Genomic DNA, 14272 nt, shown 5'->3' with positions numbered 1-14272 from the left:
CCCCTCCTGGATTAGAATCTCCTTCTCTCTCTGCCTTAACGGCAGCTGCCCTGCCTGGCTGCCGGCGTCCGTCCCCAAAGTGCTGAGAAGCAGATTAGAACAGCTCGTCCCCCATTAAGCTGTCAGTATTAATTAGGCAGAGTGGCTTAGTGCTCAGCTGTATATTTTTTCCTTCCTCCTGGCTGGGGAGAGGGAAGCTGGAAATGACTTACCATGAATTTGTTTCTCTCCCTCGCAGGGGCTGCGGAGTTGGTGGGCGCACGCTGGGATGGCCCTCTATAACAACGGGGCCAAGATGCCTTCCCCCCAGGAGGCGGCCAATGGCTTTCCCCAACCCGGCGCCTCCGGCACCTGGCACAAGCCGGAGGAGGAGGCACGGCTGGTGGAGCCCAGCCTGGTGAAGAAGGCTCACCGGGAGATCCTGGATCACGAGCGGAAGCGGCGGGTGGAGCTGAAGTGCATGGAGCTGCAGGAGATGATGGAGGAGCAAGGGTGAGTGATGTCCTTCTGGAGGAGGCTGCTTTCCTGAGTGTGGTGGGGGGGACCGTTTCTCCCCTAGCAAAGCCCACAGCATACACTCCAGTCTAGGCACACTGCTCTCCAGCATTGCACGGTCCTAAGAGGCCACCGGAGCTAGGCCAACTGCAACCCAGTACATCGCACCCCGGAGCAGGTCATTAGCCATCCTCACCCACAGCAGGGCAGTGCCTGGGAATCCCCGGTCCCCAGCCCCATATTCAATCCACTAGACCATGCTGGATTTCTCCACCACTCGCCACGCTGCATTCTAGGCCAGGGCTGCTCATGTTACGGCCTGAGAGCAGGTAATAAAGACGTAGCCTCTGTCTAGTGCTTTATACATCCCCAGTGCTCGACAGACGCTGGCCTGAAGGATCAAAAATAGGGGCTTCAAGTAAGGCCCCTGTGGCTGAATGTAGGTGGGTTTTACAAAAGTGCCCAGGTGAGTTAGGAGCAAAGGTCCTATTGACTTGAGTGGGGTTTGTGTGCCTACATCCCAGAGGCATTTCTGAAATCTGTAGCTAAATATGGATTTTGGAGACTAAGCTGTGGCTCCTCTGGTTGGAAACATTGGCCATTGCCTCATTCCAGCTCTGTGTTATCTGACAAGGCAAAGGCTCAGCTCCTCGAGGTGCTTAGGTACCTAATGCCTGTTGATTTCAATGGAAGTTAGGAGCCCCAAGACCTTTGAGGATCTGGGCCAAAGTGTCTGAGCCCAAGAGCACAGAGCGGTCGGTGTCAGAGCCAGGATTAGCACTCAGGATCTCCCAGCCCTGTGCCTGTTCGTGCAGACTGGTGGTCAGTCAGAGGAAGCAAAGGAGAGGCTGGAATGGCAGAGTGCAGGGTGGTTCGTGCGGTGGGTTCTCTCCCTTGTGTGGGGCCAAATCTTACTGAGCCCAGGCCTGGGAGAGCACTGCAGAGTATGATCAGAGACAGGCAGATAAACGGAGGGACAGTGAGATGCATCGTTAGCCCAAAACGTAATGTGTCCATGTTTTTCTGTCCTGTTCAGAAGCTACAAGATGCCCAAGTGGTTGCCTCCTGGTTCTGAATACCCTCTCGCTGTCTGATCACAGGGTAACCCATGACCCTTCCACACACGATCCTTCTTTTCCATATCTGTCATTGTCTCCCAGCCTTTCCTGACAGTCTTCCCACCATAGGCATTTCTCCAGCTGGGTGGGCAGGCAAGAGGCCATCTACACTGACAACACCCAGAGCTGTCTGGAGCTGCCAAACTGGGGCATTCACACATGGAGAGAGGCTGTCTTAGAATCATAGAATATCAGGGTTGGAAGGGACCTCAGGAGGTCATCTGGTCCAACCCCCTGCTCAAAGCAGGACCAATCCCCAATTTTTGGCCCAGATCCCTAAATGGCCCCCTCAAGGATTGAACTCACAACCCTGGGTTTAGCAGGCCAATGCTCAAACCACTGAGCTATCCCTCCCCTCCATCTTTCTATCTCCAAAGGCTGGTCCAGAGAGCTTTGCAGCAAGCCCAGCCCCATGCCAGGTGCACGGGCTGGCAGCATAATGGCCCAGGTGTATCTTTCATCAGGGCGTAGATGGGACGGGAGAACCCAGGCAAAGATCAGCCACCGGAATGAATCCAGAGGAAACGCCCAGCTGACCGAGTTAGGACAGCATCCCAACCAAAGCAGAGCTCACGTGGGCGTATCTAATCATTCGAGCTCTGGGCAAGCTAGAGGGTGTGGTTTGCATTGCGAAAAGAGTTTGGTGATCATATTTCAATTAGGGACATAGGAAACTCCAGACTGGATCACACCCATGATCCATCTTGTCCAGGATCTTGTCTCAGACAGTGCCCTGTACCAGATGCCGCAGAGGAAGGTGCAGGAAACCCCACCATAGCAGATTTCTGCCCCCCCATGAAGGTCTCATCCTAATTAGAGATTGGTTTAAGGCCTGATGCAGGAAGTTTAATATCCCTTCCAAAAATATATTAACATTAACCGTTATAACTTCGGATATTCTGGTTATCCATATCCATATCCCATCCCTCTTTGATTCTTCCTAAGTTTTTGGCCTTAGCCGCATCCAATAACAATGAGTTCCACTGTCTAATTATGCAAATTTCAGCCCCAGTTGTTCCCTGTCTGGGTTAAATTCTCCATATGGGTGGGAGTCCTTAGTCTCCATGCAAAGGCTCGCTGGAATGCCTGAAGGTATTTTTGAGAGACGGGGCTGTAGAAATGCATGTTTTCTCTGTTTGCTAAAATTTTCTTCTCCCTTTTCTTGGGTGGAGAGGAGGGGGTGCCTTTCTCAGAAAGTCTTACTGAGAACAAAGGCCAAACGCCTCATGCACGTAGGGTCCAGATTTTCAAGAGAAGGTGCACGTGGGAGCCAGTGGGCATGAATATCTGGCCCTAATCTCTTCTGAAAACTGGGCTTTGATCCTTGTTGACACCCAGTGCTCACAGTGCCTTTGGCAAGATTCAGGTTAGAAATTCAGTGCTGCAGGAGTAACATGGGTTTGAAGTGAAGAAGGATTGCGGGTTACCTGTACTGTGAGTGAGTCATTGACTAGAACATAAGAACGGCCACACTGGGTCAGACCAAAGGTCCATCTAGCCCAGTATCCTGTCCTCTGACAGTGGCCAATTCCAGGTGCCCCAGAGGGAATGAACAGAACAGGTCATCATCAAGTGATCCATCCCCTGTCACCCATTCCCAACTTCTGGCAAACAGAGGCTAGGGACACCATCCCTGCCCATCCCAGCTAATAGCCATTGAGGGGCCTATGCTCCATGAGTGGAAGGATAGCTCAGTGGTTTGCTTGATTGCTTGCAAGAAGCTAGACCTGAGTGCAATTCTCTTCTCAGACACAGACTGGGTAAGTCATGGCATCTCTCTGTGCCTCAGTTTCCCTGTCTGTACCATAGGGGTAATAGCCTAGCCTTGCTTCTCCTGGGTGCTGTGAGGCTAAATGCAGCAAAGATTGTGGCATGCGGCTATTAAGGGACTTGCACATCGGTACCAGAGTTGGGTACACAATGGGGTGGTGCGTTGCATGGGTTTATGTTGCAAAGTTTATCTTTGCCAAGAGAAGTCCTCGAGCCTTCAGCGGGGGCGGGGCAATGTTCTGCTCTCAGATCACCGCAGCAGGGATTCTGATCTCCTGGCTAAACTCGTTTCTAGCTTGGTTTCACCACCTAAGTGGGGATTTGCACTAGAAGCCCTGTTTGAAACAAAAGAAAAGGAGTACTTGTGGCACCTTAGAGACTAACAAATGTATTTGAGCATAAGCTTTCGTGAGCTACAGCTCACTTCGTCGGATGCATTCAGTGGAAAATACAGTGGGGAGATTTATATACATAGAGAACATGAAACAATGGGTGTTACCATACACACTGTAACGAGAGTGATCACTTAAGGTGAGCTATTACCAACAGGAGAGCGGAGGTGGGGGGGACCTTTTGTAGTGATAATCAAGATGGGCCATTTCCAGCAGTTGACGTCTGAGGAACAGTGGGGGGTGGGGTGGGGAGGATAAACATGGATAAACAGCTTATGCTCAAATAAATTTGTTAGTCTCTAAGGTGCCACAAGTACTCCTTTTCTTTTTACGGGGAAATAGTTTTCCTTTGTGTAATGACCCATCCACTCCCAGTCTCTATTCAAGCCTAAGTTAATTGTATCCAATTTGCAAAATTAATTCCAATTCAGCAGTCTCTCGTTGGAGTCTATTTTCGAAGTTTTTTTGTTGAAGGATAGTCATTTTGAGATCAGAGATCGAGTGACCAGAGAGATTGAAGTGTTCTCCAACTGGTTTATGAATGTTATAATTCTTGACATCTGACTTGTGTCCATTTATTCTTTTACGTAGAGACTGTCCAGTTTGGCCAATGTACGTGGTAGAGGGGCATTGCTGGCATATGATGGCATATATCACATTGGTAGATGTGCAGGTGAAACCTGTTTGAAACCTGATCTGGCCACATCCTTGGTTAAACCCTGCAACTGTGTTTAAAGCGAGATCTCCAACTCAGTGCAATGGCCGGCGTAGAAGGGAGCTAAGCATAGATTCAAATCCAAGTGATCTATCTGTGTCCAACTCCCCAACCCCTGAATCTCTCCATGAGGACGTCCTCCGGAGCCCGTGTCGGCTCTGCTCCTGCTCGGTGCATCATCCCAATGGCTGATGCCGGGCCAGGCCTGACATGTGCCCAGCCTTCGATAGATAACCAGGTCCCTGCACTGCTCCACAGCCAAACCCTGACCTCCTCCCAGAGTTCACAGGGCTTGGGAAAGAGGCTGTGGAGAAAACAGAGCAGCTGGCAGGCAGCTGAATGCTCCATGGCTTGGTTTACAGTGGAGGTGGGAGAGGGTGTTTCATTGCTTGCTTTGTTTACTACTGCTCTTGGTGAAAGTAGCTGATAAATTATTGAGTTTTCCAATTATTCCCTGGCCTCCAAGGGGGCGGAGGTGGCAGGCACTTGACATGCTCTGGGCACTGGGTGAGATTGGCTTTCACGCTCAGCAGCCAAGGCAAACGCTGGCTGTGATTCACCCCCGCTGGGCTCTCCTGCGCACCTCACCCCCAGCCCGAGCCTGGCTTGTGTTGTCTTCCCTCTGCATTGTTCGGGCTGGAACAAGAAATAGCAGCAGAGATGAGAGGGAAACCCTATGGGTGGCAGGTCTGTGTTGGCACCCAGGGCAGCTGGCTTTGATAGCCCTTCCGTGGAATGGCTGGGGGACCACATGGGGAGAATGTAACGACCGGTCTAGTCTGTTCTATGTAGATGCTTCTACCATGCTCGTCATCTGAGCACCTTCCTGTCATGCATCAAGCCATGTGTTTATTCATCATTGAAATCCCTTGAGTCCAGTCTGGTTCGAGGGTTGGGGAGAATCCAAAAGCCTTTTGGGCCTTGGAATTGATTCCGTTTAGGTTAACAAAAGGAATCTGAATTTGCGTAACCAGCACAGGGTGGGGCTTTGTTGCGCTCTAGTGGCTGGTCAGCAATAAGAATACAAGAGCCTACGACTGCTACAAGCTCATGGAGCTTTAGCTCAAGAGGTAGAGACTCTGGCTTGTTTTAGCATGGCAGGTGCGTGGTTCGAATGCTGCTGCTACCTCGTGTTAAAAGGTGTTTTTTCCCTCAGAAATTTAACTTACTGGATTGGTAGTTTTTCCAAGTGATTCAGTTAAAAACGTATCTCTCTGGCTAAAGGACCACGTCCGGTCCTTGTGCCAGATACAGCTGCTTGGCTGGAAGTAGGGGGTACATACATCACGGCTATTGTAGCGATGGGGCCAAAAAGGAACCTCAAACCAACTCTCCCCACTCCCCTGAGTACTGGAGAATAGGGCAAGGTTGGTGTCTGGGATCCGGGTTCCCACACTTGTGGGTCCGGGTCAGATTTGAAGGAGGGGCCCGTCTGCAGCGGGAGATGGCAAGCATCTTGCCAGGTCAGTAGATCATGTGAAATTTCTGCCCTTGCTGCGGTCACGTCGGAACCCAAGCTCTGTCTCAGACCCGAATCCACATCCAAACCTCCTTCCTGCTCTTTTCCCCCTAGAGGTTCTGTTCCCTTCTCCTCTTCGCTCCTTTCTTGCATGGAGCGATGCGAGCTGCTGTGTAATCAGCAGCCCCGGGGCATGGTGTCACTAGGCAGCATTGGCTGTGGCCAGCCAAGCCAGAGAGAACTGCAGGGTCTGTCTGTGTCCAGCTGCCCGACAGAAACTTCCCTGGATGTTCATTCCAGCCAGGTCCCCTCTCTTCTCTGCTGTGGCAGCTTCTGTATGGACCTAGTGATCCAGTCAGACCTTCCACCCACCATGGTCAGAATTGCATCCCTGCTTATCTCGCGAAAGAGATTCTCGCTACTCGCCTGCACCCGTGGCTTCGGAGCCTGGCCCAGCAGATCCAGTGCACTTCCTCTGTGGCATGTGCTGGGGGCTTTGAGCAGGGGGTTGGACTAGGTGACCTCCTGAGGTCCCTTCCAACCCTGATGTGCTATGATTCTGTGACAGAACGCCTGGACCTAGCCTGGCATGCGTATCCCGGTCCCTGGGCTGGCGGGGGTTAGGGCTGGGCCAGCAGAGAAGTGGCCATGGGAATGGTGGGTTTGCCACGATGTCAATGCACTGACCTAGGGCTGGGATGGGCAGTGCCACGGGGTTTACTCACAGCCACTCTGCGCCTGTGGAGGAAAATCCCCTAGCCCGGGTCCGCTGAGTGGGCATGCGGACCTCACGGCAAATATATTTGTTTTCATTTTAAGTTGGTTCATCTTGATGATCTTTCAAGTAGCCTTTCTCTGTCAAGATGTAGATTTTGGAAGATAAGCTGTCGGACTTGTAGTCCGAGTCCAGCATAGAAAGGTCACTGTAGTTGCCTTGCTTCCAGAAAGCCTAAGAACATATGTCTCTGGTTCGATTAGCGGAGAAGAAAGTGGAGATGGTCACGCTGCTGGTATACGTTTGATTTTATTTTCATGTTGCTGATCAGTGAGCATTTAATCAGCTGGCTTTGTTGCAGGAGGGGGTGTGGCTTGCCATTCAGAAGCACTGGTTTCTATTTCTGGCTCTGCCATTAGCCTGTTGGGTGACCTTCGGCAAGTCATGTCACTGCTCTGTGCCTCAGTTTCCCCACCTGTAAAACAGGGATAATGACACCAATCTCCTTTGTAAAGCGCTTTGAAATCTACTGATGGAAAGTGGCCTATGATTAACAAGTTGTGCTGGGGGTTTTCTCATTCCTTATTTTTAGGGGAATTATATTTGGAGGTTGATATTGAGCTTTGGGATCTAGAACTGAATGGAGAGCCGCCTCCTTAGACTCCTTAGAATTTATTTTAGGATTGATTATTTTTAGTACTAATTGGATGAGTCAGCTCCAGTCCAATACTGGGACTAATTTGTTTGATTTTGCTTTGATCGTTTGAATGTAGCAGTGTTAATAAAAGCTCAGCTCTGGAGAGATGTTTTCTCGATATTTTTAGGTTTAAGAGTTATTAACAACTGTTTATAAGAAACAAAACTATTCCTGGATCACTTTTTCCCCACTAAATAACATGGGTCCAAAACCTTTGAAGGCCTGGGGGTGGATACCAGGCGGTCAACCTAAAACCCCGACCAGCTACCCCAAAATAAGTCTGGGAGTTTGTCTACAGTGCAGTCAGAGGTGGGAAAGGAGCATGTGTAGACAAACCCAAACTGGTTTTGGTCTAGCTAGCACCAGTTACAATAGCAATGAAGTCACAGCGTGACTCATGCCACAGCTTCACTGCTGCTGTTCTTGGAGCTAGCCAGATCAAAGCTAGGTTGGGTTTGTCTACACATACTCCAGTCAACCTCGGATTGCACTGTAGACGTACCCTGTGGCTCTCTAGTAATTGGCACCCACAACAGGGAACCTGTTAGATCTTGAATGAAAAGTTTATCCTTATTGGAACACTGGCACCCAGATGGCATGAGGATGAACGGCAATCTAAAGCCCTGCGATAGAACGGTCATGTATCCTGGGGCCTGTTCTTTGAATCAACAGACTGTCACAGCACCAGGCAAGCCATACTGCAAAAACCAGAACCAGCCCTCGCTTCCAGCGAGCACCCTTTAGTGGTTTTGCGAGTGACAGAGACCGGCTGAGAAACGGCTTTGGAGTTTTTCTGAATTGTTTTATTGATTATCTGAATTTTAGCTTTGAATGACAAAGGGAGGGCAAGCTCTCCAGTGTGACTGGCAAAGGGACTGGGATCTAAACGCTCGCTGATTGCCATTTCTCTTTGGGCAAGGGGCTTCCTGAATCGAAACTGACAAGCGTGTTCTGACTTTTAAAGGTGTTTCACGCTCTGTATCTCTGCCTTTGCCAGCAAGTGCATTTTGAGAAGCTTCAGGTTACAGTGGGAGTTACAGCTAGGAAGTCTTTGGTTCTCCTGCTTTTGTGCCTCTTCTTGGCCAAATCGCTTAACAGGGCCCATGCAAATAGGCTATTAGGCTCCCAATTCGCTGTCCGGGATTTGCGAGGTTGCCCATTTGTGCGTTATTTGGCAGGTCCTATTTAGCTGACAGTGTTGCTGTTCAGTGCACGTAGCTACAGCTGGGAGAAACCGGTCAGAAGATTTGAAGAGGTCACCTTTAAAGAAGGGAGGAGGGAAGTGGAGATAGAGATGGGATTATCTTCACTGACCACTGGGTGCTGCTCTTGGACCACAGCGTTACAGCTGCCGGCACAGGTCTCTGGCGGTCACCTCGGGGTCCTGAGAGGTGGGCTGAAGACATTCCATCCTGGACTCCAGACTTTGGGGGCCACAAACAAGCTGGGGATTGTCTCCTCTGAGGAGTCTTCTCAGATCTAACCAGGTGTGTCCTTCTGGCATACAGCATAGCATCACAGACCTTAGAGATGGGACGGGTTCAGTCAGTCCATCTCCCTGCCAGTGCAAGACTCCCCTAGAGAGATGCTTGGCTATATTCATTTTCTTGTTTAGATCTGTGCCCAATCAGTGGTGTTTTCAGGGCTTTTGGATTTTGTCAGGGCACACACTTAACCAAGCTGTGCCTTAGTTTCCCCAGCTGCAAAATGAGGATAATGAGGCTCTCTTTGTTCTGTTCACTGCTTTGAAATCCGTGGATGGAGCTTTCTCTGCGAGTGAAGGATATTTTATGAAGCGGATTCAGCACTGCAAAAGATCTCCAAGGCAGAGAGTGTATTTTTTTTTTTTTTTTTTTGCTGTGTGTTCTTTGTGTGTTCTCAGTGTATTCTTTGCTGTGCAGCGCCTAGTGGGAACCTGATCCTTGTGTCGGGTTCCTAGGGGCAGTGTGGTCTAGTGGGATAGAGCCCTGGCGTGGGACTCAGGCAACCTGGATTCTAGTTTCAGCTCTGCTGGTTGACCTTAGACATGTCACTTCCGACCCCTCGTGCCTCAGTTTCCCCAGTAGTTTGAGAGCTACTGGTGAAAACTGCTGTGTCAGAGCTAGGCATTGTTATTATTGGGCTCTATAATGAATCAACAGAAAACGTTAGCATGCACACACACAAAAAAGGAATACAAAACATAACCTCTCTCGGCCTCTCTCTGGTGTTTCACTGGTACCCATCAGTGCAGGACTAGATGTACATATCTCAGCACCCACCCAGCCAGATTTGTAGCAGAGTTCAACTCCCATTTCAGCACCAAAATAAGGGCCTGATTTTAAACAATGCTCAACACCCCAGAAGTCCCTGTGGGACACAAAAGGTCAGATTTTCCAAAGGGCTCAGCACCCAGCCTCCACCCAAGGCCTAGAGGCCCAGAACCCTGAAATCAGTGGAAATTAGGTGCCTAAATACCTTTGATGTGGGCCAGAGTCCTTTGGAAAATCTGGCTTATAGTATCAAAGTGTGTAAACACTGCACATTCCCCTCTGTATCTCTTTTCTGCCTTTCCTGGCTTTGTTTTTAACCCTGCTGCCTTCCCGTCGGGTAGATGTTTCACATTTAACACTCTTAATACTTTTGGAAGGGAAACAAGAAACTTTCAGCCCCAATGGAAAGGATCTGCTTGAGAGACGCACAAAATACCCAATGAAAAGCTCAGTCACTGTCCATTAAATAGTCAAGAAGCCAGACGGTAAGTATTAGAAGAGTGGCAGCCCAGAGATGGAACTAGCAGGAGGTACAGACCGCATTCAAGGGGCAATTGAGTGTCTGAGTCCCTGCTCCGCCTTTTATGTTACCAAGCAATTTAGTCACAGAAGATCTGTCACCAAGCACGTGCAATTTGCTCTTAGAAGCCGGCATCCTTAGCTGTGTAGGATGCAGTTGTGACCTGTTCACTCCAGACCTAGCCACAGATTGCGGTAATATCATTCATTATTTGTCCCGCGTGAGGACCTTAGACGCCCCAGACTTGGAGCGTGGCCCCATTTTGCTAGCTGCCGTATAGAGTGAGAGACAGGCCCTGACCCACAGGGCTTAGATTTGAAATACACAAGAAGGTGGGGAAGAAAGACGGATCATTACCTCTGCTTTCCAGGTGGGCAATTGAGGCAAAGAACAAGCAAGGAGCCCGAGAAAGAACAAGGCCCTGAACCTGGTTCTGCTGAGTCCCAGGGCCCTGCCTTCTCCATAAGGCTCCCTCGAAAGGGCTGTAGACCCAGCTCCTACAATTCCACTCTTCAGCATCCCTGAAATAAAAGGCAAAGCCTGGAAGACCTGAGTTAACTGTGTCCCTGGGGATAGCCTGCACCCAGCATGGTGTTTGTTCCCACTTCTCCATCACCTGCTTCAAAACCCCGAGCAACTCGGGAGCTGCCATGTTTGCTCCCTTTGTCGGCTGCCTCCGTATTATTGCTGACACCAGCCAGCAAACAGCCATGCACTGAACAGGGGTCTATCTCGGTACTTACACGGCCCCGGTACACCAATATCCGAGTGCCTCATAGTCTGTAAAATCCCTATCCTTATAATACCCCGGAGAGGCAGAGCAGGGCTTTATCCCCACTTTAGAGATGGGAAACCGAGGCTAAGTGATTTGGCCAAGGTCACACGGGGAGTCTGCAGGGACTTGAACCCAGGTCTGTGACCTAACCACCGAGTCATCCTTCCTCCTCGTTGTGCTATGGCCTTTCCACGCACAACCTACAGAGATGACTCCAGACTATATCCACAAAAGGCCAGCAACCCTGTCCCACCCTTGAGCTAGCATGAGCCAGAGTTTCCCTGGGCTAATTTCATTGACCTCAGTGGGGGTTAGACCTGGGACAAAGTTCACCCCACTTGCGTTGGGGAAGGTGTTAGGGTGTGATGGCAGGGATGGGGTTTACACGCCGGATCAGCTTCTCAGTCTAGCTGATCTGGAATCCAGGCCCTGCTTGTGCCTGATGCGACAGGGGAACACGAAGACGCTGCCAATGCCCTACTCGGTTGGTCAGGGTTGTGCACGTTGGAGGGAGAGGGGAATATTTGCGATCATTGCCTGGCCGACAATCGCCCTTCTCCTCACTTGCCTAGCCCCAAATGTTATCAGTAGCCGTTAGATTAGCTGGCCCTTTTGAACACACTTCTCACAAAGCAAGCTGCTCCTTTAAGAAGGCTTCAAGGGCCAGCCCCTGTTCCTGGGAGCAGCCCAGGAAGGAGGCACGCTGGGGCCTTCTCAGAGGGACCCCAGGAATTGTAGGCAACGTAAGTGTTGGAGCTGAAGCCCCACGGCCTCTCAAAGGGACTGGCCTGCCCTGTGCCACTCTGGTAACCCTGGCCTTGGCCCGGCTGGCACTTGGCAGCCACTAGCTGGCAGGTTAATGCATGGGGAAGTATTGCCTCTTACTGGCTCTAGATTCATTGCCCTGCTGCCTCCCTAAGTATCCTCTCATTCCTGTATTCCAGAGCGATGCAAAGAGGAGGGACTGATCAGCTTGCATGAGACCCTCAATCATTTTCCCTGCCTGGGTCAAGACCTTTCTAGCTCTTCTCCTTGACGAGCCAAATCCCTCTAGTCCTGGCCAGGGTTGCCAACTTTCTAATCACACAAAACCGAACACCCTTGCCCTGCCCCCTTCCCTGCCTCTTCTCTGAGGCCCTGCCCCATGCCCCACCCCTTCTTCAAGGCCCTGCCCACTCCATCCCCCCTCCCTCTGTGACTCGCTGTCCCCCCCCCTTCACTCATTCACTCATTTTCACCAGGTTGGGGCAGGGGGTTGGGGTGCGAGAGGGGGTGAGGGCTCCGGCTGGGGGTGCAGGTTCTGGGGTGGGGCCGGGGATGAGGGTTTTGGGCTGCAGGAGGGTGCTACAGGCTGGGGGGTGGAGCCGAGGTGTTCAGAGTGGGGCCAGAAATTAAAGGTTCAGGGTGAGCGAGGGGGCTCTGGGCTGGGGCAGGGGGTTGGGGCGTGGGAGGGGGTGCAGGCTCCAGGAGGGAGTTTGGGTATGGAAGGGTGCTCAGGGCTGGGGGTTGGGGTACAAGGTGCAGGAGGGGGCTAAGGGCTGGGGTAAGGAGTTGGGGTATAGGAGGGGGTGCGGGGAGCGGGGCAGCATTTACCTCAGGGGGCTCACCACAAGCAGCGACATGTCCCTTGGCTCCTAGGCGGAGGCACGGCCAGGTGGCTCTGCATGGTATACGCTGCCACCACCCACAGGCCTGCAGTTCCCATTGGCTGTGGTTCCTGGCCAATGGGAGCTGTGGAGCAGATGCTCGGTGCGGGGGCAGTGCATGGAGCCCACCTGGCCGCACCTCCGCCTAGGAGCCCAAGGGACATGTCGCTGCTTCCGGGGAGCCAGATAGGGAGCCTGCCTGCCCTGCCAACCGGACTTTTTATGGCCTGGTCAGTGGTGCTGACTGGAGCCACCAGGGTCTCTTTTTGCCCGGGCGTTCTGGTCGAAAACTGGACACCTGGCAACCCTCGTCCTGGCAATTTCTCATCATGCCCAGGCCTCTCTGAGCCTCTCTTCCACTGAATCTCCCTGGGGGACTGGATAAGCGCACTGCAGCTTTCCTGGCCTGTAGCCTCGGGCTGCTGGCCTGCCACCCAGCAGTGCACAGAGGGGAGTAGCGAGCCGGGAGGGGACGTTACCTCTGTATGCAGCACGGGCGAGATGGGGCAACTGATCCAGCCCTGGTGGGTGCCACATTTTTCTAAGGATGTTGAAAACCTGGGGAGGGTGCAGAGGAGAGCCCCACAAATAACTCGGGGGCGGTGGAGGGGGTGGGGGCTGGACAAAAGGCCTCACAGCGAGTGATTTGAAGTGCTCGATCGGTTTGGTCTGTGCAAAGGGAGCTCCGGAGGTCACTTGACCTTTGTGGGGAGAAAATGCTGGCTACACAAGGGCTCTTAAATCTAGGGGTAAAAGGCAGAAGCAGCATGAGGCGCTTGGCCTAATGAAGCCACCAGACAACAGCTGAATCTTCGTGTGGCCTCCTGGGGGGCCGGGGGCCGGTTTTTATGTGAGGAATCCTCTTATGTGGAACCTCTGAGCGGAGGCTGCTGGGTGTGCGGGGGCTGGGGGGGGGGTGGGGGGGACGTGCTGGGACCATTGGACTCCAGAGCCCTGTTTGCTTTGCTCCGGCTCTGAATCAAGCCCCCTTCCCCCTTTGCTTTCTCCGTGGGTCTCACCTGCACAGCTGGCCCGAGGCTGCAGCTGGGAGTGACCCCAGGCTGGTTCTCAGAGGTGCTGAGCACCCACAGTTCCCCCGACGCCTGCTGGCATCATGTGGCGCTCAGCACCCCTGCACATCAGGCCCTGCAAACAGGAACTGGTTCTCCAGGAGGCGTAATTTGCTTTGGGCTGTCAGAGTTGGCGGCAGAGGAGCATTAGCTGGGGGTCATGGGGAGCTCAGGCAGTGCAAACCTTTGGGTCACTTTCTTCTTGTGGCCCCTGAGTCTTCCCTGGATGGCTGGGGTTGGACACAGTAACCCCAAGCAAAAGGCATCAGAAATCGCCCAGCTTGGGGTCAGAACTAGGCTGAACCACTGATGTTCATGTGTGCTCACACTTCACCTGCTCTGCTCCCTGCCCTCAGTAGTGGCAAACCCACGAACTACCCCCAGCTTCCGGCATCGAAATCCCCGCACTTCATGACAGCGCGCTGCCTGCTAGTGGGGTTCGGACATCTGCCAGGGGTCCGGGGGACTTTGTACGTACCTCGGCAAAACCTACAGCTGTTGTTAAGACTTGTCCACTGCAGGGCTGGGGTTCTCCCCAGCAGAGATGGGGCGTGCTGTCTTTAGGACCGGGGATGGGGGCTCCACACGATGAGTCAGCTTTCAGGAACTTTCACCAGCTTGCGGGCTAATGAGGCCATTTCGGTGTGA

The 14272-nt window shown here is 52.2% G+C and overlaps 1 protein-coding gene across 1 annotated transcript in view; it reads left to right on the top strand.

Moving 5' to 3' along the window:
- Positions 1-268: 268 nt before the first annotated feature.
- SRRM3 (serine/arginine repetitive matrix 3) overlaps positions 269-14272 on the top strand; it is an 87928-nt gene continuing 73924 nt past the window's right edge. The window contains exon 1 of the mRNA XM_077836777.1: positions 269-492. Coding sequence (XP_077692903.1) covers positions 269-492 — 224 coding nt within the window. The remainder of the gene's footprint in view (positions 493-14272) is intronic.

This window comes from Eretmochelys imbricata, chromosome 17, assembly GCF_965152235.1.
Source record: "Eretmochelys imbricata isolate rEreImb1 chromosome 17, rEreImb1.hap1, whole genome shotgun sequence".
Taxonomy (NCBI): domain Eukaryota; kingdom Metazoa; phylum Chordata; order Testudines; family Cheloniidae; genus Eretmochelys; species Eretmochelys imbricata.
The sequence above is the reverse complement of the archived record's forward strand: the minus strand, read 5'-3'. Positions and strand labels throughout refer to the sequence as shown.